The 25,849-nt window shown below is 41.8% G+C and overlaps 2 protein-coding genes across 2 annotated transcripts; both read left to right on the forward strand.

Annotated features, from left to right (window-relative positions):
• Positions 1-118: 118 nt before the first annotated feature.
• Positions 119-6,089, forward strand: bub1bb (BUB1 mitotic checkpoint serine/threonine kinase Bb). Its single transcript, XM_067613344.1, has 9 exons — positions 119-215; positions 1,984-2,152; positions 2,269-2,328; positions 2,425-2,569; positions 2,663-2,859; positions 2,976-3,139; positions 3,666-3,859; positions 3,965-4,065; positions 4,543-6,089. Exons 2-9 carry the CDS (start codon positions 2,010-2,012, stop codon positions 4,829-4,831), a joined length of 1,293 nt encoding a protein of 430 aa, XP_067469445.1. The 5' UTR covers positions 119-215; positions 1,984-2,009; the 3' UTR covers positions 4,832-6,089.
• Positions 6,090-9,946: 3,857 nt separating this feature from the next.
• LOC137199990 (serine/threonine-protein kinase PAK 6) lies at positions 9,947-25,848 on the forward strand. The gene is made up of 9 exons (XM_067614634.1): positions 9,947-10,558; positions 17,697-17,944; positions 19,349-20,011; positions 20,573-21,106; positions 21,457-21,590; positions 22,752-22,878; positions 22,972-23,097; positions 23,820-23,954; positions 24,327-25,848. Exons 2-9 carry the CDS (start codon positions 17,741-17,743, stop codon positions 24,492-24,494), a joined length of 2,091 nt encoding a protein of 696 aa, XP_067470735.1. The 5' UTR covers positions 9,947-10,558; positions 17,697-17,740; the 3' UTR covers positions 24,495-25,848.
• Position 25,849: the final 1 nt, after the last annotated feature.

Genomic DNA, 25,849 nt, shown 5'->3' on the forward strand with positions numbered 1-25,849 from the left:
ACAATAATTTGGCAGCTAACTATCTATTTCAACCTTTCAGCGTTGACACAATCCAAACAGGGAAACATCCCGGAAGATGCGGTGTGACGTCATTTAGCGTTTTCCTGTTTACGATTCCTCCAATCAGCTTTCTCCAAATTCTGTCGCGGTCCTCGTTCAAAAATACTGAAGCGTCAACGGTGAAGCTGTAATAATCCGAAAAAAGACACAAAGGAGGTGTGTGAGCGGTATGAAAAATGCCATTTTGTTGACTCGTTGTTTTGTTTTTTAACATGTAGCTGGTTTATTTTGGTAATATTGTGAACAACGACAAAAAACGATCGAGCTAATGTTGGCTAACGTTAGTTAGCGTGTTAGCTCACCACGTCATGCGCTCACTAAGTAAGATAAATAATAATACAGTTTACACATTACAATAGCTTCTGGGTTAAATGTTGTTATGTTACGTAAGATGAAAACATTTTACCTCTTGGTTGTTAATTCAGTCTAACCAATTATCTTTCAGATGTAAACCCTGCACTGGTCACTTTCATATATTTCATCAAACTGGACTTTGTACATTTTACAATGCACCTCCACTGTTGCAACATTTATTGCACATATCACATTTAGGTTTTGCTCTTGCCACCTTCATATATTTCCTGCACTTCATTTCAGTGTACTTACTTGAGTCCATATTTCCTTTGTACAATCAATATTTCATTTCAAGTTTTATATCCCATTTCAAAACTATTATTATCCTATTATGTAAATAGATTTTGAATTTTGAATGTTTCATTTAATTGTTCTACTACTTTGTTTATTTCGTTATTATTATTATTATTATTATTATTATTATTATTATTATTACCACCTTACACTTGTTATAATTTTATTCTTCTATGTTGCGTTTGTGGGAGAAAACGCCAAGACACATTCTTTGTATGCTTACATACTTGGCTAATTAACAGATTTTGATAAATTATGATCTAAGTTATGTACTGTTATTACACTGTAACATTTACATACAATCATATTATTGTCCATGTATCATATGACTGCCATGACTTGAATTCTAGTCAGTTTGTTCATTCAAGCACCAATCTAAGCCCTAAATAATAATGATAAACTATATTTATATAAAAGTGCATTATGTGATGGTTTACAGCTATAGTTTAACAACCCTGATAGCTAAATGTAAAAATGATTGAGGCACAAGTAAAGCTTTTTATGTCATCCCAAAGCTTTCCATTTTAATAATGGTGCTACTTTAAGTCTAATGGAATACAATCTAAAACAACTTAGGGCTGCAACAAACAATCATTTTCATTATTGATTAATCTGTTGATTATTTTATCGATTAATCAATTAGTTGTTTAGTCCAGAAAATGGTGAAAAATGTTGATCACTTTTTCCCACAGCCCAAGGTGACGTCCTCAAATGCCTTGTTTGTCCCAACCAACAGTCCACAACTCAAAGATATTTAGTTTAGTGTCATAGAAGACTAAAGAAGCAAGAAAATATTCACATTTGAGAAGCTTGAATCAGAGAATTTATTTTTCTCAAAAAATCACTATCATGTTCATGATCAATTTAACCTGCCATTTATTTCTTTTTAGGTTAATTAATTAGTCATTCATACAACACAATGTCAGTGAGAAATGTCCATTACAGTTTCCCAGAGCCCAAGGTGACGTCTTCAAATGTCTTGTTTTGTGAGACCAACAGTCCAAAATCCAAAGATATCCAGTATACATTATAAAAAAAGAGAAAAACAGCAATTTTCACATCAGAAAAGCTTGAACCATAGAATGTTTTCTTGAAAAAAAAATGGCCTAAACAATTAATCCATTATCAAAATTGGAAGTCAGAGGAAAGTAGCCTCCTACATAAGTTATATTCAGAGAGTGCAAGAGGAGATTTTAAACAAATTGATGAAATCAGCTTCAAAATAAATTCTGAAAAACTAACATACACCTTTGTCTATGTGTGTTTGTGTCTTTGGGTATCTAGTTGTGTTAGTTTCCACAATGGCAGAAGGAGGAGATGTTGAATGGGAGCTATGCAAAGAGAACATTCAGCCACTGAGGCGGGGAAGAGCCATATCAGCCTTACACCAGGCGCTCAGTCAACAACAAGATGGGCTCAGCTCTGCCATCAACCAACAGAGACAGTATGGATGAGCTTTAAAACATTACACCTTTAATGAGGTGATAACAATTTCACAATACAACCCAGCGGTTTTCACATGTTGATGGATGTTTTGTGGCTTTTTTTCCCCCCCCTCAGGGCCTTTGAGTCTGAACTGCGAATGTATGATGGAGATGATCCACTTGATGTTTGGGATCGGTAAGTAGATTGAAACAGTAGATTGTATGTGTGAAGCTTTGAAATCTTGAGTTTTTAAACCATTTAATCCTCCTCACATGGCTCTGTGTTTAACAGGTATATAAAATGGACAGAGCAGACCTTCCCTCAAGGAGGAAAGGAGAGCAACCTTTCCACACTCTTGGAGCAGGTTGTGGCCAGATTCACAGAGGAAAAGAAATATCATAACGACCCTCGCTACGTTGATATCTGGATCAAATTTGTATGTGTGTTTTTTCAATCAGTATGTTGCTACTTTGACAAACTGCTGCAGCGGTAATAACTTTTGCTATAAATGTGTGTTTTGCTTAATTAGGCAGAGAACTGCACGGAGCCCTTGGACATTTACAGGTACATGCAGGCTCAGGGAATAGGGATCACACAAGCATCCTTCTACATCGCCTGGTCCGAAGAATACGAGAATCAGGGCAACTGTCGCAAAGCAGACCTCGTCTACCAGGAAGGATTCAAGAAGCATGCTGAGCCGTATGATAAACTCCAGCAGTTTCACAAGTATGGACTCATCCAGTATAGTTTGAGATAAATAAAGATGAGAAGTTTGAAAAAGGAGTATTTTTCTGCCCTCAACATTTTGTTATAATCCTAATTTTCTGTGTTGTTATTCGTAGGGCCCTGCAGGCACGTGTGTCCCGGCAGGTGATGATGAACGTGGAGGAAGATGACAGCGATGATGAGCCTAAACAACCAGAGAGAATTTCTCTAGCTGACCTCAAACACAGAGGGAAGAAAAAGGCCGTCGCTCCCATCATCAGAACCGGGCCTGCAATCAGAAGTAAGCACATGAATGTACAAATGAAAGGTACCATGTGGAGTTTTTGGCCACGAGAAGCAATGTGAGGAAGTGTTTTAATGAGTGGGTCCCTATTTTATTTGTATCATGCATGAGCATATGGGCAACATGATTCACAACCTGTCGCTGGTGTCATGCTATTCCACAGACTGACAATTGCAAAGAAATATTGAATTGCAGCAACAAAACTAGTGAGCCAGACGACTACAAGCAAGTAAAAATTGATATAAACAGTCTATGATTTGAAAAATGTTTTAAAAAAATTGGCTTTATAAGTGTTCTATGGAAATGTTTAAGGAAATGCACCCAACACATTTGATAGATCTCCATGATGTACACGATGAGTTTTGGTGAAAAACACTGAATGTAAACATAACTTTTTGTTTACGATAAAACTCTACAGGGCATCTTTAAATGTGTAGTGAAAGGTGGTCCAGCAACCTTTAAATAGAAACGGTATTATTTGAAAAATGTTTTTAATTTTGATGTTTGATGGGTTTGTGGACAGGTATCTCTGGAGGCCTGCAGTCACACGGTGCTCCTGTCCTGGGTAATGCTACAAACAGTCGGATGGTCGTCTTTGATGAGAACAAGGCTCAAAGTGCTGGTCCTTCAGAGCCTAAATTTGAGTCTTGGGTAGCTCCTCCTACTGGAAGGGCAAAGGAGAATGAGAAGAGGCCTGAAAAATGGTGTGATGTTAAGGTATGAGAAAAACATCAACAGGTCATGTTAGTTCATTTAAATGTGTGTATTGTAACATGGTGTGGTCAGTTTAATTTTTTTTTAATCAATTTGTGTTTATCACAGATGCCCCAGAAGACCAAATTTGGACATACTGTTACGGCCCCACCACCTTTAAAACCCACCTTCCAACCATTTGTTGAGGAGTCAGACCAGCCTCCGACAATGTGAGTGTTTACAAGAATCAAATCTTTGCTGAACATGTTACACACATAGTACGTTCAAACTCATGATAATAATAAGTACATTCCTGAAATTCACGACTTGTTTGGAAAAGATTAGTTACTTGCTGGTTACAACATTTCAAATGTGTTGATTTGCTGCATTTGTTTGCTTTAGATTAACAAATACAAATGATATATTTTTGTAAGCTGTCTAGACATAAAATAAAATATAATAAAAAATAGGACATCACTTTGGTTTCTTGTAACTTGGCATTTTATAGGATTACATTTTTTTTCAATTACAACATTTAAAAAAAAATAGATGCTCACAAATTAAAATACTGTAGATGTTAGTTCAAACCTAATCCATGACTCATTTTATAAACAAACCAAAATGTTATGCCTGTGGTGTAAGTTTATCCTCGTTGGCCTATGTGAGTAAAGCTTATTTGATTTGCTCCGGCATCTTGCCTCCCTCAGGACTCCATGTAAAATCAACCCAGCAGTGAACACAGTTCTATCCGTGCGTAAGCTCGGCCGAGAGGAAACTCCTCTGAAGAGACTACAGGAACACAATCAGCAACAGAAGGAGGCAGAATCAGGAAAATTGCAGGAACAGAGCATGTACTGTAAAGAGCTGCTGCTCAGCGGCGCCACCGAATTCTGCTTTGAGGAACTACGTGCTGAACGCTTCTTCAAAAAGATGGCACAGGAATCGCAGGAGGTCGGAGGTCATGAGGATCAAGCCAGTGCCAGTGCTGCAGTCTGATGCATCTATTAAGACTAACTATGTGACTGCTCTTTTTTTATGGATTTTTACCTTTGTTTTGACAAGATTTTATTTGAAGTATCATGTAATAACTGTTACGTATCGTTTGTTATCCTGCTGTTAATATTCTGTCCATAGAGTTCAGTTACTCTGAACGTGAAAAGATAAAAGGGGTCAAGCTTTTTAGAATCCCCTTTTGAAGTGACGATACAGTGGGTTAATTGTGTTGGATTCATGAAAAATACAGGAATGCCTGTACATTTTAATGTAATCCAGTACAAAACACCACAAGCTGCAGATGCAAATACTAAGAATAGAGTTAAATAAACATCTACACTATTTCAACAAGCTTTATAAACTATATAGGCTTCACAGTAGTATTTATAGGGCTACTGGATTGTTTTATATTGTTGTGTCCACACTTGTATATACTGAACATGTTTGTTTAACACTGCTTACATGAGTGGTTCTCAATCTTTTGGGCCTGTGATCCCTTAAAATGAAGCAAAGTCTACCCGGGACCCTTCTTCACATGTTGCACTGTCTACCAGTTAAGTTACCATTATTGTTCTGATTCATCGGTTAATCATTTTGTCAGAAAATAGTGAAAAATATTCATTAATGTTCCCCACAGTCCAAGTTACATCTTCAAATTTCAAATAGTTTTGTCTGACTAAGGGTCCAAAACTGAAAGATATTTAGTTGATCGTCATATTCAACAAAGAAAAGCAATAATTTATCACATTTGAGAAGCTGAAACCAGCTTATTTATTTAATTTTTGCTTAAAAATGACTAAAATGACTAAAATCAATTATCAAAATAGTTGCTGGTTAATCTGTCAACTGATTAATCGACTAAGCTTGCAGCTCTAGAAAGAGGACTTGTTTTATGTGTCATATGTTTTTTTTTTCTGTATCCTATCCTGTTCTATCATCTCTAACCCCTTTGATTTACCCAGCAACCCCTTGTGGGGATCCTGACCCCCAGGTTGGGAATCACTGGCTTACATTACATCTCTATTGCAAAAACCTGCTCGCATTTATTTCTACTTTCACTCTTAGTCCAGTAATTAATTTTTCTTATTGCTTTGTTCTAAGAACAATGGTTCCTTCTCAAGTTGATGTGTCTGATCAGTATTTCTTGAGCAGATGTTTTTGTACAGTTCCAGTGACGGAGAGAGTGGTGATTCAGTCTTAGTCTGATGAAATGTCCATTCTAGGCAATGTCATTGATCTTCAATAAACTTGTTAAAATGTCTTGCTGATGACTAGTGGGGTTGTTGTTTTTTTTCTCGGTTTTTTTTTTGGACTGAGGGGGATTGTAGTAATGCACTGTCAGCAAGGGGGCATGCAAGGGAAAGCATGGATTGCATTCCTGCTAATGGTATTTGGATTACTAATGGGGCGCAAGAACAGTTTAGTGCTGACTGTAATCTGTTGCTGCAGTTTATACAGTCAACACTGGTTGGCATGAGTAGAAACTACAAACAACATTGCATTCAGATGGTCATAATGTCATCATTATTACTACTTATTCTAATGAAGTGACTTCATTTATCTTTCTCACTGCATGTGATCCTTGTGGTTTTAAAGGAACCCCAACATTTATTAGACCTTTATGAGCAAACCTTTCCTTCGGTTAGCCAAATGTTAATCATTGTCCTGGAGAGGTTACCCAGAAGCCCACTAACTAAAGTGGTGGGAGTAAACCTAATCTACTGTGATGATGGGATCCACTTCACACACAGGCAGCTTGCAGGGCAGACTGTGATGAATGGCTGGAAGATAGGTGGTTGGCTCATTAGCAAGTGAAATCCAGCCTTTGCAGTTGTGGGCAGAGCAGGCCTTGGTTATCCCCTAGAGGCCACTACACTGATGCACTATGGCACAGTGTTGCTGCTTTTACGTCTGCATGGATCACTGCAAGAACTGACTTTAATGGCATACTGGAAATATGACACTGCCCGCCAAGATCCTCTCAACTGGTGAGTTCCCCAAACTGTCTACTTTGAATTTTGGCTTAGCACTGAGAGCAGCTGAAATTTAGTGATAAATGATAGGCAACATGATGCACTCCCGTCATAATAACACAGCATAACCACATCATAATGCATCCTCTATGGCTCGCTATTTGGCAGGACTTATTAAAAGCTCATCCCATGAAAGCAAGCAGCCAGCGACTCCGATAGCACTTCAGACAGAAAATCCATAGCTCCCTTTCTTGCTGCAATGGGGAGATGGTACAAGCGAGCTACCTTTCCTTAATGTGCTTTAGACAGGCCCTCAGAGAAGAGCTTTTGTCCAGCGCTGTTACTTTGATAGACAAGAACACTCAGACTCTGTATAGGCCTATGGCTTTTACAGGCAGTGCTCTTAACCTATTTGTATGGTTTGTATTTATGTGCACCAGTTAACAGAAAGTTCTCTGCCCGAGACTGCTTCGCTTTCAGAAGCCACTAGTAGATATTTTGTCCAAGCACTGAGGTGAAGCCTGGCGTGGAAAGGGAAAATATTCCAAAAGTGCAGTAGCATATCATTAGTGCAATTTATTGCCAAATTCTTTAACCTTGGAAGTTCATTTCTGCCAGGAAAAGAAAATAATTGGTGAAAAGTGAGTCATGATAAAAATAAATATACTCTGAGTTGACTCACTATACTTAAAGATTGTAAGTCAAACGTGTGGCTTATTATCTCATAATTTAAAATCTTAAATACTGGTTTTTACTTTTTCTCTCATAAATTTGACGTACAATCTCATAATTTTGCCTACTTATCTCAAAAGTTTGAGTTGCTAAGTCATAAATTTCAGTTAGTCTACTAGACTATTATCTCATATTTTTGACTTAGTATGATACAATTTTGACTTTTTATCTCGTAATATGGATTTACTATCTCATAATTCTGACTTTTTATGTCATAATACTGACTTACTATGTCATAATTTTGACTTTCTATCTTATATTGTGACTAACCAATAATATTTTTATTTTCATTATGTCTAACGTCTCATCTTTTTTTAACTATTCATTTTTTAATTGATTTTTGCTATATAAGCAAACACAAGCAATCTCTATATTAAGAGAATTATACAAAATAACAGTTTTTTAAAAAACTATAGACAAAAAAGAAAGACCCTATACTCAACCTCTAAACTTCTCATCTTTTTTTTCTTTTCCTGGTGGAAATGGGCTTCCGCTTTTATCACTTTTGGTAGCCACACAGGGAAATGACATGAGCTTTGATTCGATAGTTGTCTCACTCTTACAGAATAAAAATAGGTTTATAGGTCACCTGGAAATGTTAATGGATTTGACAAGAAATTACATTTGCTTTAGCTCTATAGGCTGAGCCCTGATAACACGCGGTGTAATCCTTACAGATTCATCCTAAACAATAGAATGAATTGAAATGCAAAAAATGGAGGCAGTATCACTTTATGCAGCCTCTGGGCTTCCTTGTTAATGACACTGTGATTTAAGACTACTATTGTCATTCTGAGCCTTTTTTTTTAACATTACAAACCAGTTCACCTCTATTCATACAAAGTTTGAGTCAGTGTTTGCAGCAGGGGTCGTCAAGCCTGATAGTAAAGCTTAAAATACATTTAAATAAAGCATTTAGCCTGTGATGATCGGAACAGAAATTTAAGTTGGTGTATCATTATAATATCTCGCCATTATGACAAATAATAAAATATTTGATTACAGAGACAATAAACAAATTATATATAGCTCACATATCCAGAACAACCAAAACAAAGATTTTTTTTTTTTTAATTAAAAAATAAATAATAACTTGAATAATTCCATCTTTTTTTCTAGACCTGACCTTAGTGTACACCATTGTAAATAAAATGGTGTCTGATAAATAAATGAAAAGGCACAAAACTCAAGCTTGCTTTCTTCTTCAAATCAAAAATGTATTTCCTAGTCAATAGTAGAACAGGAGGGCAGAAGAGTCATGCTGTCCCCTTTATGAGATATTGTGCATTTACTGTATTTATTGAAAAAAAAGGCCAAGTTCCATCATAAGCCCTATCATAAAATCAGATGGAAGAGTCACCAATTGACCTTTCCTTAATTAAGATTTACTTCATACAGGCAACACAGAGATACAAGTATGAGTACAGAAATGGCTCAGATAGCCTGAGTAAACAGCAAAATCACCATTTGTAGCTCTAAACTCGAAGGAAATCAGGCAAATAAGTCATGCGAGGCAGTAAAATATAGCCAAGTTAACATCTGTGACAATAATGCTGACAAGTGAAAGAGAGGGAGGGGTCGTGTAAGCCATACCCCCTGCAGGGAGCCTTTTTTCACTTGAGTTTATTTGATGTGTAAGGAGGAACATCATTATTTAAGCCTGTTATAGTGCCTTTGCAAGCATATCATGTATGCCCCAAATCTGGCTCACTCTGCTAGCAGTTTCTGCATGACTTGACCCTAATACATTTTCCTGCTTTGTGTCTGGTCGTAGCTGCTGTATAAATTATTCAGGAAATGATTGTGGTGAAAGGAGAAGGGAATGTTTCATTCAAGTAATGAGGATGCTGGATCAGATGTAGGACCGGGGCAGCGTTGCAACTTCAGTTTCTTGTGTCTTCATCCCCTAAAGATTTTTTTTTGGGGGGGGGGGGTCACTGTGGTCTCAAAAGAGATTGTGAGGATGAGGATTCTCTACAGAAATAGCTCCACACTGTGCCCCCTCCACCCTTACACACACACACTCAAACACACATAGAGATATAACTACCCCATCTGCCATCCCTGACTCTGTCATTCCATGGCTGAACAGCAGCACCCTCGTGTTCTCATGTCACCCACATTACGTGTAAAGGAGACAGAGGATGGGGGGGGGGATGGAGGGCGGGCCCACGGATGAAAGGTATCCCACATGATGAGGTGTAGAGGAGCTCTCCTCTCCTTACAGTCACTGGAAACCAGCTTAAAACACACACACGCGCACACACACACACACACACACAGTAAGAGACACATGCACACGCTGCTATCAATTCCTTTTGCAAAGACAGCCCATTGAAGGAGTGGGAGGAGGCAGAGAAAGAGGGAAGTGATAAAGAGAGACAGAGAGAAGGAGAGAGAGAGAGGGAGAGAGAGGTGGGAGGAAGGGAGTGTGTGTGTGTGAGAGAGAGAGAGAGAGTGTGTGTGTGTGTGTGTGTGTGTGTGTGTGTGACAGAGAGAGAGAGAGGGAGAGAGAGAGAGAGAGAAGCCAGAGAAGAAGAGGGAGAGAGGGGGGGGGGATGGAAGGAGCTGTATGGGGCCGTGATATTCTCTCCTCCTGGATGCTGCCTTTCCTCTTCATGGCTTTGTCCCTCCTTTGTACGGTCACCCTGTGTCCCCGGGAGCAGGCACCGGTACACGGACCAGCACTCAGCCACAGAACCGGGGATGAATCAGCCCCAACAAAGAGCCTTTGAGATGGCAGTGTGTGCGCCTGCCTGGAGGGAGGAACGCATCAGGCTTTCCCAGGCAAGCGGCAGCCTGCAGTGCGCGCTTGCTTGAGAGCCAGCCCTCCTCGTCGTTGTGTGCATGAGAGAGAGAGAAAGAGAGAGAGAGAGAGAGAGAGAGAGAGAGCGTGTATGTCCGTGTGTGAGTGTATGTGTGTGTAAATGTGAGCGTATAATAGTGTATGCCAGTGTTTATGTGCGCACTCTCGCTTCCAATCCTTCCTGGAGGAGAGAGGCTCTCCTCTTCACTGGACGGCAAGGTAAGGGGGATGACTGATTTTTTTTTTCTCTCTCTCTCTCTCTCCTATAACAATGATTTATCCCTCCAAAGCCCTGTTTCCTCTCTCCACAGCGAGGAGAGTGGAGGGGGGTGAAGAAGGAGGGGGTAGTGGTGATAGGGGGATATAAAAAAAAAAAGGAAAAGAGGCTTAACGTCATTGATAAAGAGCAGGCTAGTGTATGCCGTCGGTAGGCATCAGCCGTGGTGGAGGAAGAGGAGAAGGAGGTGTTGAGGATGTGAGCAGAATGCAGTGCAGCCAGGTGTTGATGTGGGGCTGGGAGACAGAGGAAAAAAAAGAGAGGAAGACTGAGAAGGTTGCTGGATGCGTTTAGTGACTGCATCTCAAAAGAAGAGCCTTCACCTTCTGCTCACCCCTCCTCCTATAAAAATCCCCACATCCTCTCAGTCCCCTTTTCTGTCTCTGTCGCTACTGTCCTCCACCTCTAATTTCAAGGAAAACACCACAACAGTCCCTGAAACATTGAGGTCGTCTTTCTCGAGATGGATCACACTTGACAAATGCAGACTGAGCCATCGCTATTGGGCACTGTGGACAGAAGCTTCCTGTTTATTATAATTGTGTATTCTGGTGTATGTGTGTGTGTGTGTGTGTGTAGGTAGAGTTCTCAGGTGATCTTACTGGTCCTACCACAGTGCATGAGGATTTCAAACTGCTGTATACACACTTCAGTAGATGAATGCTGTGGGAAAACAGGCACAGGAGAGGAGAGTGACGTGATATTTTCTTAAAAACATCCACTTTGATCAGTGAATGCAATGGCTGGAAAACCTGTTGTAAGAGAGTTTGCATAAACGTGGGAGGCGATGTTTGATCTGTGATCTGTTTGACTCTGAATTTAAGACATAAAGAAGCAAAAAATTTGCTCAGTGTTGTAGAAAATAGGTTTGTAAAGTCTGTCTATTCGATGCTTAGTCTCCAGCGAAAATCAATGTAAGGCAAAGGTGTTTTTAAGAAGTGTATAGATTTTAGTTTTAGTCCAATGCTTTCACATCACCATTACTCTCATTCGTCACGGCAGCATCACAACACTCATGCACTTGCTACTAAAAACTACACTTGACCCCCTGTTTTGAGTTGGGACTGTTATCCAGGCATGTGCCATGTTAACAACACATCAGGGATTAACTGCTCTGTGACATTTTTGAATCAAAAAGAGTCACAGATTCAGTAGTGATCAACACAAGCAGCATCCTCAAATTTAGTGTTTTTATTTATGCATTTCATCAGTCTGATGATGATGTAACTGAGGATCTGCAAGTCTAAAACTACCATGTGTCTGTGTCTCAGGTTACTCATTGATATTCAAGGGGAAGGAGGAGGGAAAGGGTAGAGGAGGTGACAGAGAAGGTCTCTTTGGTGCACAGACACACACACACACACACTCACACACACACAGACAGCTGGACATCTGCTTCACTGAGGGTGATGTGTGCACTCCTGTGTCCTCCCAAATCGTTTCATGTCGCCCATCTTTCCTGTACGCACACACAGGCTCACAAGTGCAACTCAAACTGGTAGCAAACACTAATATAAGTACAGGGACGCTGACAGGAAGTGATAGGAGCCTCACATGAACACAGCACAAAGGTGTAGGTGGTACATCATTTTCACATGCCCTGCTTTGTTCATGATTGTTTTCAGGAACGCTCGTGTCATGTCCACGTCAGCCGAAGGAGGGGACAGTGTGCATTACCAGCTTAGCGTAGCCGCCATCCGTGAGACGGCAAGCACTAAGGATTAAAACAGGCTCTGAGTCCAAATTAGGACAACATGCCATGAGTCCCGACTCTGGGCTGAAACAGCACCCATGCTGGGTGATGGAGAGGGGCAGCCGAGTGGGTGCAGATTGATACCACAAAGGAATCTGAGGTTAAAAATGGTTGCCGCTTTGCCCCTGGGAGAGATACGCTGAGGCCTGGGCTGAAAAAATATAAATCAAAGCTTTCATAAGCACATGCATGTACAGTTAAGCTTGCACAGAGGCCTGGCGCATCAATAAATTAGTCCCAAGAGAGAAGAGATGGGCTCGTACCATTTGTCCAGGCTGATCATACATCTCTATCAGCACGGCGTCAAATTGTTCAAAGCCTTTGTGAGAGCCAAGAGGATCTTTAATTAAACAGAGTGTTGGTCAGTGCTGCATCCCTACTCTCCTGACTTGGGCCCTCAGCATACATATTGTTACACTGCATGGACAAGCATACTTGCTGAGTTAAGTGTGTGTTTTTCTGGTGATGTGTCAGCATCAATAGAACATCCCATAAAAGCCCCAGGACACTGGAAGTGTTGCTTTTACAATGTCATTATGTTAAGGTATTTGGAGTAGATAGAGACTATAGCTTTTACTGCACATTAATGCTCGCTGCAGCGCAGAGCAAACTAGTTTTCTTGTCCATTTTCTCATCCCCGAGAATCAGTGCCAATATGTCAGGTGACAGAGTGATGTATGCTCTCTGTTGATGCAATTGTCCTGTCCTCAAATCCCCTTTTACTGTGGCTTGTTTACTGCAGATAAAGCCGGCCAAGATTATGGAGAAAAGAGGTTACATCCTCAGAACAGAGAGGGCCACAACATTGTGACAAAAAAAAGCATGTGAGACATTATTTGTGAAGGCATTGATAGCTTTTATTTTTTCCTTCTTCTGTCTCTACATCTGAGTGTCCAGACTCTGCTTTTCCGCCCCCCCACTCTTTCTCCTCCTGTCTTGACCTCTCATTTCTTGTTTCCTCCTGTCAATATTAACACAGGACCGATGTGCACTCCTGCGCAGACGTCTGCCCTTGAAGAACTGACAGCCCACATTGTTGGACGCAGACATCATATTTTACTAGACTTATCCCGAAGTCTCCTCTTACTCATCCAGTGCATGAGAAAATGACAGACAAGCTCTTTGATTGTTTACTTTCTCAGAATCGGATTGCCCTGCGTCTTTGAAACATTTCTGACTCGCATTACTTCATGCGAGGTTTGAGTGAAATCCAACACATGACGCATCGCTGTGAGTTATGTGACATTTGAAATACCCCAAGATATGTCACTATCAGTGAACTCGCTGGACGAATATGGGTCATCCCAGCTTAAGCTCCAATGTTACAGACTTAAATAGAAATACAGAATTTGGCAAGTTCATTGAATATTATTTGCCTCTGACCATTTATTAACATAATCATTCGCATACTTTCTGCACTCTAACTTCCTGTGGTACTTGGCTTGTCATGAACTATATACTGAAAGTAATCCATAACAGTCACCTCACATGCCCTTGGGTGTGCTCTACATTTTGTCCTTAACCCTTAGTGGAGCTTTTATCAGAGATACAAATTCATCAAAGACTGAGAAAGCTCCTGAACCTCCTTCAAGTACATGCATGCCCTATCTTTAGAACGATTTACTTTTACGATGTTCGATTTACAAAACCCTGCTTGCGTCTGTGGTCACATTTTCGCGATGTGTGACTTTACAGAAGAAGAAGTAGAAGCGTGCCATTCTCCAACATTCCTTCTATTCCAAGCACTTTTGTGTGCATGATGTATCAGACCCCTAGCATGAAATATTCATGGAAGCAACGTGTTATTCCACGTCATTGAATGCAGCTTATTACATCACTTGTCGTCTCCTATTGACAATCTTTCCATGTCTGCAGAGGTGACTTCAAAGAGAAAGCAGACATCAACTTAAATCATAAACGCTCCTGCTATTGTACTGTCCGGTCACGTCCGGCGCTTGTGTACCTTTTTTAATGCCGTCAGATGGTGTATGTGTGTGTGTGTTTTACAAAGCACAAGGAAAAGATGACCAACCAAGACCCCCCTCCTCCCTCTTGAGAGGCAGTCTCATTACACTCAAAGGGCAAAACGGTCATCATAATGAAGCTGATAGAAGAGCAATCTCTAAGCCCTCACTACTGCACTGCAGAGTCCAAAAACAGCAGTTAAGACCTTGATGCTATCTATGCCACTATGAAATAGACGTGGCCCCTGTAATTCAGTATAGCTGGATTATGCTCATACATGCATTGACAAACACAAAAAGAGGATTACCTCATTTCCATCGTCTCCCACCCTCACCTCACTATTTGACATGAATCCTGTACAAAATAAACACGTGTCTGGTGCTAGAGAGGGGGGGGTGTGTGTGTGTGATGTGTCCTAAAATTAGATCAGTGAAGGACTGAACACCATACTAATCCTGCAAGCACAGTCACCTGCACACTCACTCCATTTCTGCATGCACGCCAACCAAAAAGATAGAAGCAGAAATCAGGGCAAATAGGAAAAAAAAAAAATCGTTCAACAGAGCTCGGAGCACTAACATCGAGCAAATCCAATATCTCTCTTATCTCTCGATCCCCTCCCACTCATCCACAACTCTTGCTCGGGGTGATTTGAACATGAGAGGAAGGTGAACATGCCCTCCCCGCTTCAGTCATGTTGTCTGTGGGAAACATATGGATTGCCTGGTTGCATTTCTCCATGGCATGAGAGGCCCGGCCGCGCTGCCAGGTGAAGAAGCTTTATCCATTTGGGGGGTAAGGCTGTGATTGGACCTTCATTTTAGCCTGGAGTAAGAATGTAATTCTGTGATTAAGTGGTGACTCTCTGCAGGGAAATGGGATCTACTGTTTTTCAACATTTGCATGCTTAATTTTCTTCTTTTTTTTTTTTGAAGGTTCATGTTTAGTCAGACTATACAAGCAGACTTTTTTGCTTGTGATTTTCTGTCTTTGTGTGTTTTCAGGTCATGCATTTGGATGCATTTAATTTTTTGCTCCTGCACACAGTCGCAGAGATGGAAATACCCAATGTAGCACAATTTCGGAGTGACCTCATCCTCTTGATATCCCTGACAGCAGCTGGATGAGTTTTGCCTCAGCACTTTGATAGATTCAAGACAAGCCACTGAGGCATAGGGTCAAGTCCCTGCAGTTTCGAGGGATGTGACCAGAAAGCGTGATTATGCACTGTGTAAGTTCAGCTCTGTGCATACGTATTATACCATGGGTTTAGAAATCAATAGAATATTGTTATCAAGACAGTCATAAGCTTGGCAGAGTCAGAGGGGTCAATATAAGTTGCATGTGATTAAAGCTTGTAAATCAATAATTACATCAACTTTTCAATTCATTTCGCCGGGGCATGAATCAACAAAGTGTATGTGTGTGTGTTTCTACTTGCCTCTAGTATCACAGTGGTTAGTTTGTATTTCCAGAGTCTTCAGAGGGGAACAGTGGTCCAGAATGAATAATGAATACTGTGGTATGTTCTGTTCTCTGCTGCTTTGAACTGATGAAGCTTGATAAAGTAGCAGACAAAGCAGTCGTCCTATTTGTGTTGGTATCGCCCCATTATTGCTGGCAGTGGAGGACTGTAGCAGTTTGCATTTCGCTCATGAGTAAATATTGATTGATCTGCTTGTAAAAGGATACATGAGCGCTATGTGTAAATATTTGTTCAGGCAATGCCAACATCTGCACGTTAAACAGCTATCTAAGCAGTCTCTTGTGCAGCGGAAAAGATCATAATCTTCTGTTTTGCAGCTTGTTTTCTCAGGCGTTCGTTATTCAAAAAGCAGCCACAATTGTTGGTTAAAAGCCTTTCTGTGTCTGCAGAAAGGAAACTGGGTCCCTGTCTCTCTAATACATCCAGGTCTGACTGAAGTCTTGGCCCCAGTCCCTCGCTCCCCCACCTTCTGAGAGCCCTCACACCATAATGTCCCTGTCAGATAGAATTAAAGTCCTTCCCAGCACCACATTATGTACATACGGAGAGCACAGAGTGATACGCTTATGCAACACTTAACATATTAGCCTCGTGATTGAGTTATCCTCTCAGGGTGACATGTCTCTCCGAGCAGTGTTCCTCCCTTCCCCCTGTCCTATCCCCAACTTTCCTCAAAGAGGCAGGTATGGCTGATGTGACCGGTAGCCCTGACCTCTTTTTACCCTCTGGTGATGTTGTGGGGCCAGTGGCGTGGTTAGTCACCGATACAGCTCATAACAGGCGCCGTTGATGCCGATTAGAGCCGTGCTGGTCTGAGGGCGGAGGTGGGGAGAGGAGAGGCTGCCGGCGTGATCGCCTGCTGAGCTGCGGACAGCTGCAAAACTCATTTCCTCAACTCCCACCATTTCACAGTGCATCATGGGAGATTGTATCTGGTCCTCTCAGGGCACCTTGTCGGCCTCTGCATTGGCCACATAGAGTACGTGTTAGCTTTTTGCATGTTAGATTGTTTCTCTACATTCTGCTAAAATGCCAGGGCACTCTCCATATACAGTGAGCTACATGAAACAGTATTAATACTAATCATGAGACTTAGATGTGAGTGATTATCTCCCAGTACAGCTGTGCAGCTGAGGAAATGAGATGTAATGTATTTAATTATTTCCCTGCACTTGAATGGAAAATAAAGCTGAACATACAGTAAACCCGAGTTAGTGGCTCGCCAAACACAGGACCATCCATCCAAGGATTAAGTGGTTACCCTCCCTGCAATCAAGGACACACGAGCTACTAATTAGGATGGAATATGAAAGGGTTATAAAGGGGTTATGAAGGATATCCTGCCATAGTATATTTGTTTTTGTGTATGTGTGTGTGTGTGTCAAAAAGTGTGTGTTTATGTGTTGTCCTGCTAATGCACTGAAAGCCTGTGGGCGCTGGCCAGCCCTGCCGCGTGCTCATCAGTAAAAGGGCACAGAGAATGAATAAGCCTTAATTGACCAGATATCCTTCATTAGACATGTGCTTACAAATCCATCCGCCCTCCTTGGAGCCTTTCTCTCAGGCACAAGCTCATGACAGCCGGTGAGGCAGCGTGGACATACACATCTCAGATATGAAACCGCTTTCAGATGAGCCATTTGAATATTTTCTCCCAGTGTTCCCATATGGAAAGATCATCTAGTGGCAGATTTCATTTGGATGAAGCTGGTCAGAAAGTGGAGAGTAAAGGAGTGGTCAGTCAGGGGCCACATCTTTTTTTACTGAGGCAGAAGAAATTTGCTTATATTCAAATGTTAAGATTACAGTTATTTCAACATGTGCTGTATGTAATGTTGGGTGCAGTTGATTAAAGGCTGAATTCATTTCTCTACAGGGACATTTTGAAGTGGGCAGGCTGCCGCCCTTGTGGACCTGAGGATGTTTCGCAAGAAGAAAAAGAAGAGGCCTGAGATATCAGCGCCCAAGAACTTTGAGCACCGTGTCCACACCTCGTTTGATGCCAAGCGCGGCTGCTTTGTGGGCCTGCCAACCCAATGGCAAAGCCTGATAGAGAACCTGCGCAGGCCCAGACCCATGGTGGACCCTTCCAGGATCACAGAGGTGGAGCTGCGGCCAAAGAAGGTATACCACACCTTCCATTCAACTCTTGATTGATTCTCTCACCTTACCTTGAACTAATCCACTAATGACTTGCACACCGTTGACCATGCCCTCAGTTAGCTATCACAGTGAGTTGTTATTCCAAAGGTTTAGCTTTAATCTCAAAGAGATTGAAGCAAGATAGCTGCTTGTTGTTTTGATGCAGTGGAAGTGTCCCTCGGTGCTGCAGAGGGATCCTGCTGTCTCAGAAAATGCCATAATCCAGTGATGACAATGTAGAAGGCCTACTCCCCTCCCCATCTTTTTGTCTTCTTATCTATCATGGGGCTGGGCTAATGACCCTGCTGTGTACACTGACTGTGCAATGTTGAATACTCAGAGGGGCCACAAGATTTATTACTCCATGCAGGCAATTAATAACAGTCTATGTGCCTTCCCACAGATGTCAAGCAGAAGGGATAAAAAATGCAGGTACAGCAAAGGAAATGCCAGTGAGTGATAAAGCCTGCAAATCTCAGGATTTCTACGCTTCAAGAAGCATACTGTCAATGCTGTTTATGTCCCTCCAGAAAAAAAAATAGAGAAAACACAAACCGCCTTGATGTGATTGGCGCTGTGCAATATGAGAACCATCATATCAGCATTTCGGTCAGATTAATGGTTTTAATGACGTCATCAAGATGACACAAAAATCGGTTTCAGATTTCAGATCAGCTCTGATTCCAACAGGAAAAGAGGAAAAAAATGTTTGTCATTTCAAACTATTATTACAGCATCTTCTAAAATAGGATATCTCACCAAGGCCATTATCACCTGCTGTTCTCTCCTCTCTGAGAGGTGCTAGGTGAGATGTCATCTGACCTCTACCCCCTGTGCAGCTGTAATGGCACAGAACGACAGAAACAAGAGAGGCTGTTGACTGGCTGTGAACTGAACATGACTCTACCCTGAGACTGACTAATGAGCCACCATGTACTCTCTCTTAGTGTTGCAACAGTAAAACTCTATTCTGGCAAAACATCTGAAGTTTGCCTTATCATTTTCCATCAGGGAGGGTTTAAGCCCCTTGCCTTTTACATGCATGCTTAAAATGCTTACCATCTTAAAGGTTGTAGAAACTGTTCATTGTTATATATGAATTTGCAACACTGAAACAATTATAGAGGCTCTATCTTTGTAGTGTGTCTCCTGAGACATTTGCGTAGTATATTTGTCAGTGTATTGTCATAATACTGAGGAGATGATTTAAGTTGCTGTCTTTGGAGAATGACAAAGATGTCCTTTACAGATTCTCAAGTCTAAATTTAACTTGGCTCTGAGCAATGACTATGTCACCCTCATTATTCTTTTCAGTCCGAAATCTTTCTATAGTTTGATCATGGCATATGCAATGAGATGCAATGATAAACGCCTCTCTTCTTTCAGACCATTGTGCGTGGGAGCATGATCGGTCACGGAGACTACATCGCAGCTATGATCAATGATATGAGCCGTCTGTCTGTGACCAGTTCCAACTCTTTGAGGAAGAGCAGCCCCTCAGCCAGGAAGAGAGCTCAGTCTCTGGGAAGGCTGGGAGAAGTGAACGAGGGAGACACCTACCAATATGAGGGCCTGACCCAGGACGATGAGGATGATGAGGATGTGGCTCAGGACCAGTGGAGAGACAAAGCCAGGAACATCCACAGTGAGACCAACACCCCCTACTTGGGTATGAAAAAGAGCATCACTCTGCAACTTAACGGGATCTTGCCAAAGGCCAAGTCCACCTATGAAGTCAGTGTCAGCTCCCTGGAGGGACCCTCACAACTGGCTCAGCTTCAGAACATCCAGATGCCAAGCCACGGGTCTTATATGAGCAGTGAGGTTGGCAGCCCTCAGGAGAGAGTGATATGGAAGAGAGATTTCCAGCTGCCCAGGGGAATGCCACCAAATCAAAGACCTATAGCGTGTTTCTACAGCCCAGCTATGACTGTACAGCAGCCACTTGGAGATCAAGGGACAGTCACCACCGAGCTCCGGCCCAACGTACCGATGTACATGCACCCCCAGAACAGCCCAGGGAGGCCGTTCTCCTCCTATGACCTGAAAGTAAGACTGACATTACAGCAGTTTCTTTGCACATCTTTGTGGCCATGAAGTGCACCGATAATACATTATTCATAGAACAGACAATATATGCATATCTCTGCTAATGTTATGTACATTATATTATTAGTGCTCAGCCATGAATCCATTAAATACAAGTATTTTGTCAAGAAATCATTGGGGATCATTTTCACGCTTAGGTTGTGGAAACTTTATAGAAGCAGCATATTGATTGGCTTTTCGCTAAAGGTGGTTAAAGTTCTGGGGTTGGGTATTTTATCTAATTCTAGTGTTAAAATATGACATGTGGGTTTATGGTGCCAATGCAGGTGTTGTTAATGTTGAGAGAAGGTGTGTTTGGCAAGATCTCAGCGGGACATTCGGGTCCCTATAGCAACATCTTTACATGGGTCATATCAGGTGAAGTGGATACAGAGTGAGTGGGGAGGACTTGATTTACATTCCGTTTTAAAGCAGGTCTTGAACCCCAGGCAGGCAGCCAACTCCCTTTCAGCTCTCTCTCTCTCTCTCTATGTTCCTCATCCTTTTTCTCATATCGTACAGGCAGAGTCGGCAGTGAGGTACCACTCCGGCTTCCTGCCCACTGGCACCAGCAGTCCCCTTGTGAGTGGCATCAGACCCCAGCGGACTGTGCGCTCTTCAGCTAGCTACACCCTGGGCCTGTCTCCTAACATGGGACTGAGACCCAATGGGCCGGACCCTTTCCTCAGACACTCTGGATGCCCCAATCCTCCTTACCCCCGGCAAGACAGCCCATCCCAACCTCGACCCTCCCCTACAGGCTCACTAGCCACCAGTCCTCCAGGCACCTGTTCCCCTGCCTTCAGACCGCCACAACACCCTTCACCGAGACCACCACCAGACCCGCCAAAGGTGACCCATGAACAATTCAAAGCTGCCCTGCAGATGGTGGTAGACAAGGGCGATCCACGCTCTTACCTGGAGAACTTTGTGAAAATTGGGGAGGGCTCGACCGGGGTGGTGTGTATTGCTACAGAAAAGCACAGCGGCAGGCAGGTGGCGGTGAAGATGATGGACCTGCGGCGGCAGCAGAGGAGGGAACTGCTCTTTAATGAGGTACGGTATGCAACTAAATACAAAAAAGATACCCACAAACAAACACAAATAACTCTAAAATATACATACACACATTCAATACTCATTTACAGCAACATATCTGAGAGTTCAAGACTGTTGTTCTTTGTGGTTTAGTCAGGAGGATCAGTTTACTTATCATAGGGACTACTCCTCAGCTGGTGTAACAGTTGTATGATGTCTTCTGTGGATATGAAGGGAGCAAATAACCCTGATGATGTCATCAGAAACCCTGCAATTCACACTGGGGGTGTTGAATTTGAAAGACTTGGGTGTTTACCATCTCTAATGAAGTCATGATATGTGACTGACAAATGTTTTGGGCTCTGCAGGTGGTAATCATGAGGGACTATCAGCACAGAAACGTGGTGGAGATGTTTAAGTCCGCCCTGGTGGAGGAGGAACTCTGGGTTATCATGGAGTATCTGCAGGGTGGAGCACTAACCAACATTGTGTCTGAGACCAGGTATGAAGAGAAAACAAGAAAACTGCATGCAGTGCATTCTGTCTGGTCATCATCTTTAATAACTAATTCAACCACAAGGGGGTAGTGTGGTATTAAGTGGTGAATGATCAGTGTTGATCCAAGCAGCACAAAGACTCACAAAGGCTGTCATTCAGTCCTCTTGCACAGTACGAGTTTGATGCTTTCTCCAAGGAAAAGTAATAATCCAATAACATAATCAAATTTGTGCATGTTTAGATGCAATGTAGAAAGTTAATTTTGGGTGAAAATATGATTTACCAACACTGTGACACTGTTCAGCAATGCATACATCAAAAACAAGGGAAACATATTAACCAACAGCATGGAGTTGAAGTCTGTTGGGGTATATTTGTTTTGAGCTGTCAATGTATTTTATATTATTAACAGATGGCTGGCTCGATCTCCATAGGATGATCCAAGGGTCAGATCTCTTGACTCAAAGGGATGAAGAATTTTCTCTCAAGCCAGATGACATATAAAATGAGCCAGCTGTCACAGCCACTGCTTGTTAAAGACTATATAAAGAATATAATCAATATATTGACAGTGCAATTAGAAATAAGACTCTTTTGCTTCATTGATTTTTCTGGCTGCACTCTGGTGTCATATATTTTTTAGATTCATTAACATCTTCCTAAATTCAGAAGCAGTGTAATTACCTAAAATTATGCAGGAAGTGTTTTTCCTAATATAGTTTTAGAAGGTTTGTTTTTTATCTATAATGAGAGTAATGTCCTGGAGAATACAGCACTCTGTTGGGTAATTGTTACCTTGTGTCATTTTCCTTTTCAGTGGGCACCTGACCTTGCTAGCTGTTTAAAATTGGCTTTTTGACTCATGGCTGTTAATTTCTTTATGATGTACTTGTAAAATATTGAAGACAGATTAACATTGTAGAGGAATGAACATGTTTTGTTAGTCATTCTGCTGTGTGGGAGTTGTTGTTTTGAACCTTGCACTCTTTATCATTGCCTTTAATGTGCGGTGATTCATGAATTTCAACTTTCAGAGCTGTCGTAACTCATAATGGAAAAATGTAGCTGCAGAATGATGAAATGTTAATGTACAATCTGTGCATGTGTGCATGTGTGTGTGTGTGTGTGTGTGTGTGTGTATGCTCATGTCTCTGTTGTCCCACAGGCTGAGTGAGGAGCAGATTGCCACAGTGTGTGAAGCTGTTCTGCAAGCCCTGGCCTATCTCCATTCACAGGGAGTCATCCACAGAGACATCAAGAGCGACTCTATACTACTCACATTAGACGGAAGGGTATGATATGTTATTACTCAGTCTGAATTTCTTTCTTTCATTCATTTTCCAAGTTTTATCATTGTAATAAGGTGTCTCTCCTGTCCCCCTCAGGTCAAGCTTTCAGACTTTGGCTTCTGTGCCCAGATCAGTAAGGATATCCCTAAGAGGAAGTCTCTGGTGGGGACACCCTATTGGATGGCCCCTGAGGTCATTTCCAAATCACCATATGGCACTGAGGTGAGGAGGTTGCACACTCAAATCCACTCATGCTGGATAACAGTGGAGATCTCTGTCACGAAGCATACATGCCAACAGTGGCAATCTGTGCTATAATGTCATGTGAGAGCCACTTAGGTGGGTTGTTTCTGTTGTGGTCATGTGCCATATATGTTCCAGTACTGTTTATCTTCATGCAACAGTTAATCCACAGTATATGTACAGGTCAAATGTATTTTCAGGATTATAGGTGTAAATGCTTGCAACCTTTGTATTCTTGGGTGCTAGAATGCAAGAACATACATTTTTGGTGTTTGTGACAGTTGATTGTGCCTTAAGGTAATTTTATTGTGCTTGTGCAATAATGCCCTAAAAACATGCTACTAGGATGTAGAGTAATCTGCAGATAAGTTTGGATTGAAACGTGTTTTTGATCATGTACAACATGTAACGTACAATGTGTATAGCTGTGTACAATGTGCTTAATGTGTACATTGAGATAGTGGGTGATGATGTGTGTGTTACAGTTTGAAATACAACATCAAGTCATGGCACAGGCTTTATGTGTCTTCAAATAAATTTTCATTCAACATTTTCCCTGCCTCCTGCAGACTTGTGAGTACTCTGGGATTTAATTAACAGGTCAAAACTAAAATACTTTGCAGAGTGGCCTAGGATCTTGGAACATGGTAAAACAGCCACTATAGTCTGGTACATAACTTTACTGTGTGATGGTGCTCCAGGTGGATGTTTGGTCGATGGGTATCATGGTGGTGGAGATGGTGGATGGAGAGCCCCCGTACTTCAGTGAAACTCCTGTTGCAGCTATGAAGAGACTGAGGGACGAGCCTGCTCCTACTGTTCGAAATGTCAGCCAGGTATGTGAACACACAGAGGGTTTGGAGCAGATACGCATTCACAGACTCACAACGCTTTCTTTCTTTAAAGGGTCAGTTCACCCTTGATTACAAATAACATATTTTCTCACTTACTCACTGTGGTAGCCATACAGATGGGTTTGGTTTAGGATTTATCTGCCTGGTTTTCTGGTAACATTCACTCCAAGATATACAGTACAGTAAAAACAGTAAAGACAGTAAAAACACGGCAGCAACATGTCTTTTCATAAACAGCATCCATCTTGCTCTGTAGATTCCAGACACCTCGCTGAAAAGTTAAAAGTTCAGTACAGTTCTCTATCATCTCATAGTGGTGTTTTAATATGCCCATTGCCCCACCCTCTGGTCCAGGTCTCCCCAGTTCTAAAGGACTTCCTGGACCGTATGCTGACTCGGGACCCTCTGGAGCGGGCCAGTGCCACTGACCTGCTGGAGCATCCCTTCCTGCTGCAGAGCGGTTCACCTCAGTGCCTGGTCCCGCTGGTGGAACAGTACCGCAAGCGCATGTCCCGCTGCTGACCCTGTGGGGCTCCCGGTCCCCAACACCCACCTTCAGTCTGACCTGTCCAGGCCTCAGATGAGGACCAGCACCGGGGGGTTTAACTCCTCTAACACCCTAGCCAATGGGCAATCAGCTCCAGAGAAGCAGACCCAGACAGCGTGTTGCCACCAGAGTGATGGTGGCAAGGACAGCAAGTTTGGTTGAAAGACACCGCATGGTCTCGGGCATGAGAGAAGCACTTTAGGAGTGAGTTAAGGGCAGCATGCAATTTCTCACCTCTCAATTCGGTTCGATCCGAATATTGATTGGCTTCCTGTAACATTCAGTGGGATTCAACACAACACAACACGGTGCATATCAACTGAAAGTCAATATTCCACATAACTATATGTAATGAACATGTGCTACTCTGAAGATCCTTTATAGTGTTCATAGTGGGCATTATTGCTAGCCATGTGAAGCTTAAAGAGCTGGTGTTAGGCTCAAACCACAGTAGCTCATTGTGACAATATTAAAGAAGGATAATGTTACCTCTGCACAGTCACACTCCCTGTTATGGAAACTGGACAGCAACCCTGTCAGTACACTCGACAAACACAGACAGTAGACTCTTTGCATGGCCAAACGGAGGCACACCTGGCCTGATGTGAATGCTTGAATATGGACCAAACTGGGATGTGAAAGACAATTCTCCTTTATTAGCATAATAAATGGGTAGATGAAAGCCCAGCTGCTATTATTGGGCTATTGGAAAATCACCAGTACCATATTCCTCTTTTTCACGTTTATTCTTTATTTCAAAAAGGTGTTGTGGGTTGTTTGTATGATGTGAAGTTGAAAATAAGGTTTCATTATTAATTATGGACTTGAAGCATAAGCAGATAAATTAATAATGTAAATAAAAACACTGAATATTAGGTCCTTATACCTGCTGATCTATTGCAGTAAATTATATGAGATGAATTCAGAATTTTACTTTCTTTACTGAAATGTGAGTGTATAGTTGTGTGTGTATGTGTGTGCATGTGTGTGTGTGTGTGTGTGTGTGTGAGCACATGGGTGCGCGTGTGATGACATCTCAGTGTTTGCTTCTGATACAACCCTCTTTGTATTGTGACAGACTTTTTAAAAAAAAATACCACAAGATGTGTGTGTTGCTCCTCATGATGTGTATGACTGTATTTGCATTTGTTTGCCTAGATAAAGCACACAGGCCTGGCATGTGATGCTGCAGGACGTCCACCTGCTGAGAAACACTTTGCACATAGTCTTTGTATTCTGACACGGATACATGTTGACATGTTTCATGTATTTCTATCTCTGTGTGGATCATTCATGAAAAAGAGAATTACACATTATTTTAATTTTGTAT

This window comes from Thunnus thynnus, chromosome 16 (genome assembly GCF_963924715.1).
Source record: "Thunnus thynnus chromosome 16, fThuThy2.1, whole genome shotgun sequence".
NCBI classification, from domain to species: Eukaryota; Metazoa; Chordata; class Actinopteri; order Scombriformes; family Scombridae; genus Thunnus; species Thunnus thynnus.

Coding starts and splice junctions, on each gene's coding strand:
- LOC137199990 (XM_067614634.1), top strand. CDS start 17,741: ATGTTTCGCAAGAAGAAAAAGAAGAGGCCTGAGATATCAGCGCCCAAG. Junction 21,591..22,751: donor AACATTGTGTCTGAGACCAG/GTATGAAGAGAA, acceptor GTTGTCCCACAG/GCTGAGTGAGGAGCAGATTG. Junction 23,098..23,819: donor AATCACCATATGGCACTGAG/GTGAGGAGGTTG, acceptor ATGGTGCTCCAG/GTGGATGTTTGGTCGATGGG.
- bub1bb (XM_067613344.1), top strand. CDS start 2,010: ATGGCAGAAGGAGGAGATGTTGAATGGGAGCTATGCAAAGAGAACATT. Junction 2,329..2,424: donor CCACTTGATGTTTGGGATCG/GTAAGTAGATTG, acceptor TGTGTTTAACAG/GTATATAAAATGGACAGAGC. Junction 3,140..3,665: donor AACCGGGCCTGCAATCAGAA/GTAAGCACATGA, acceptor GTTTGTGGACAG/GTATCTCTGGAGGCCTGCAG.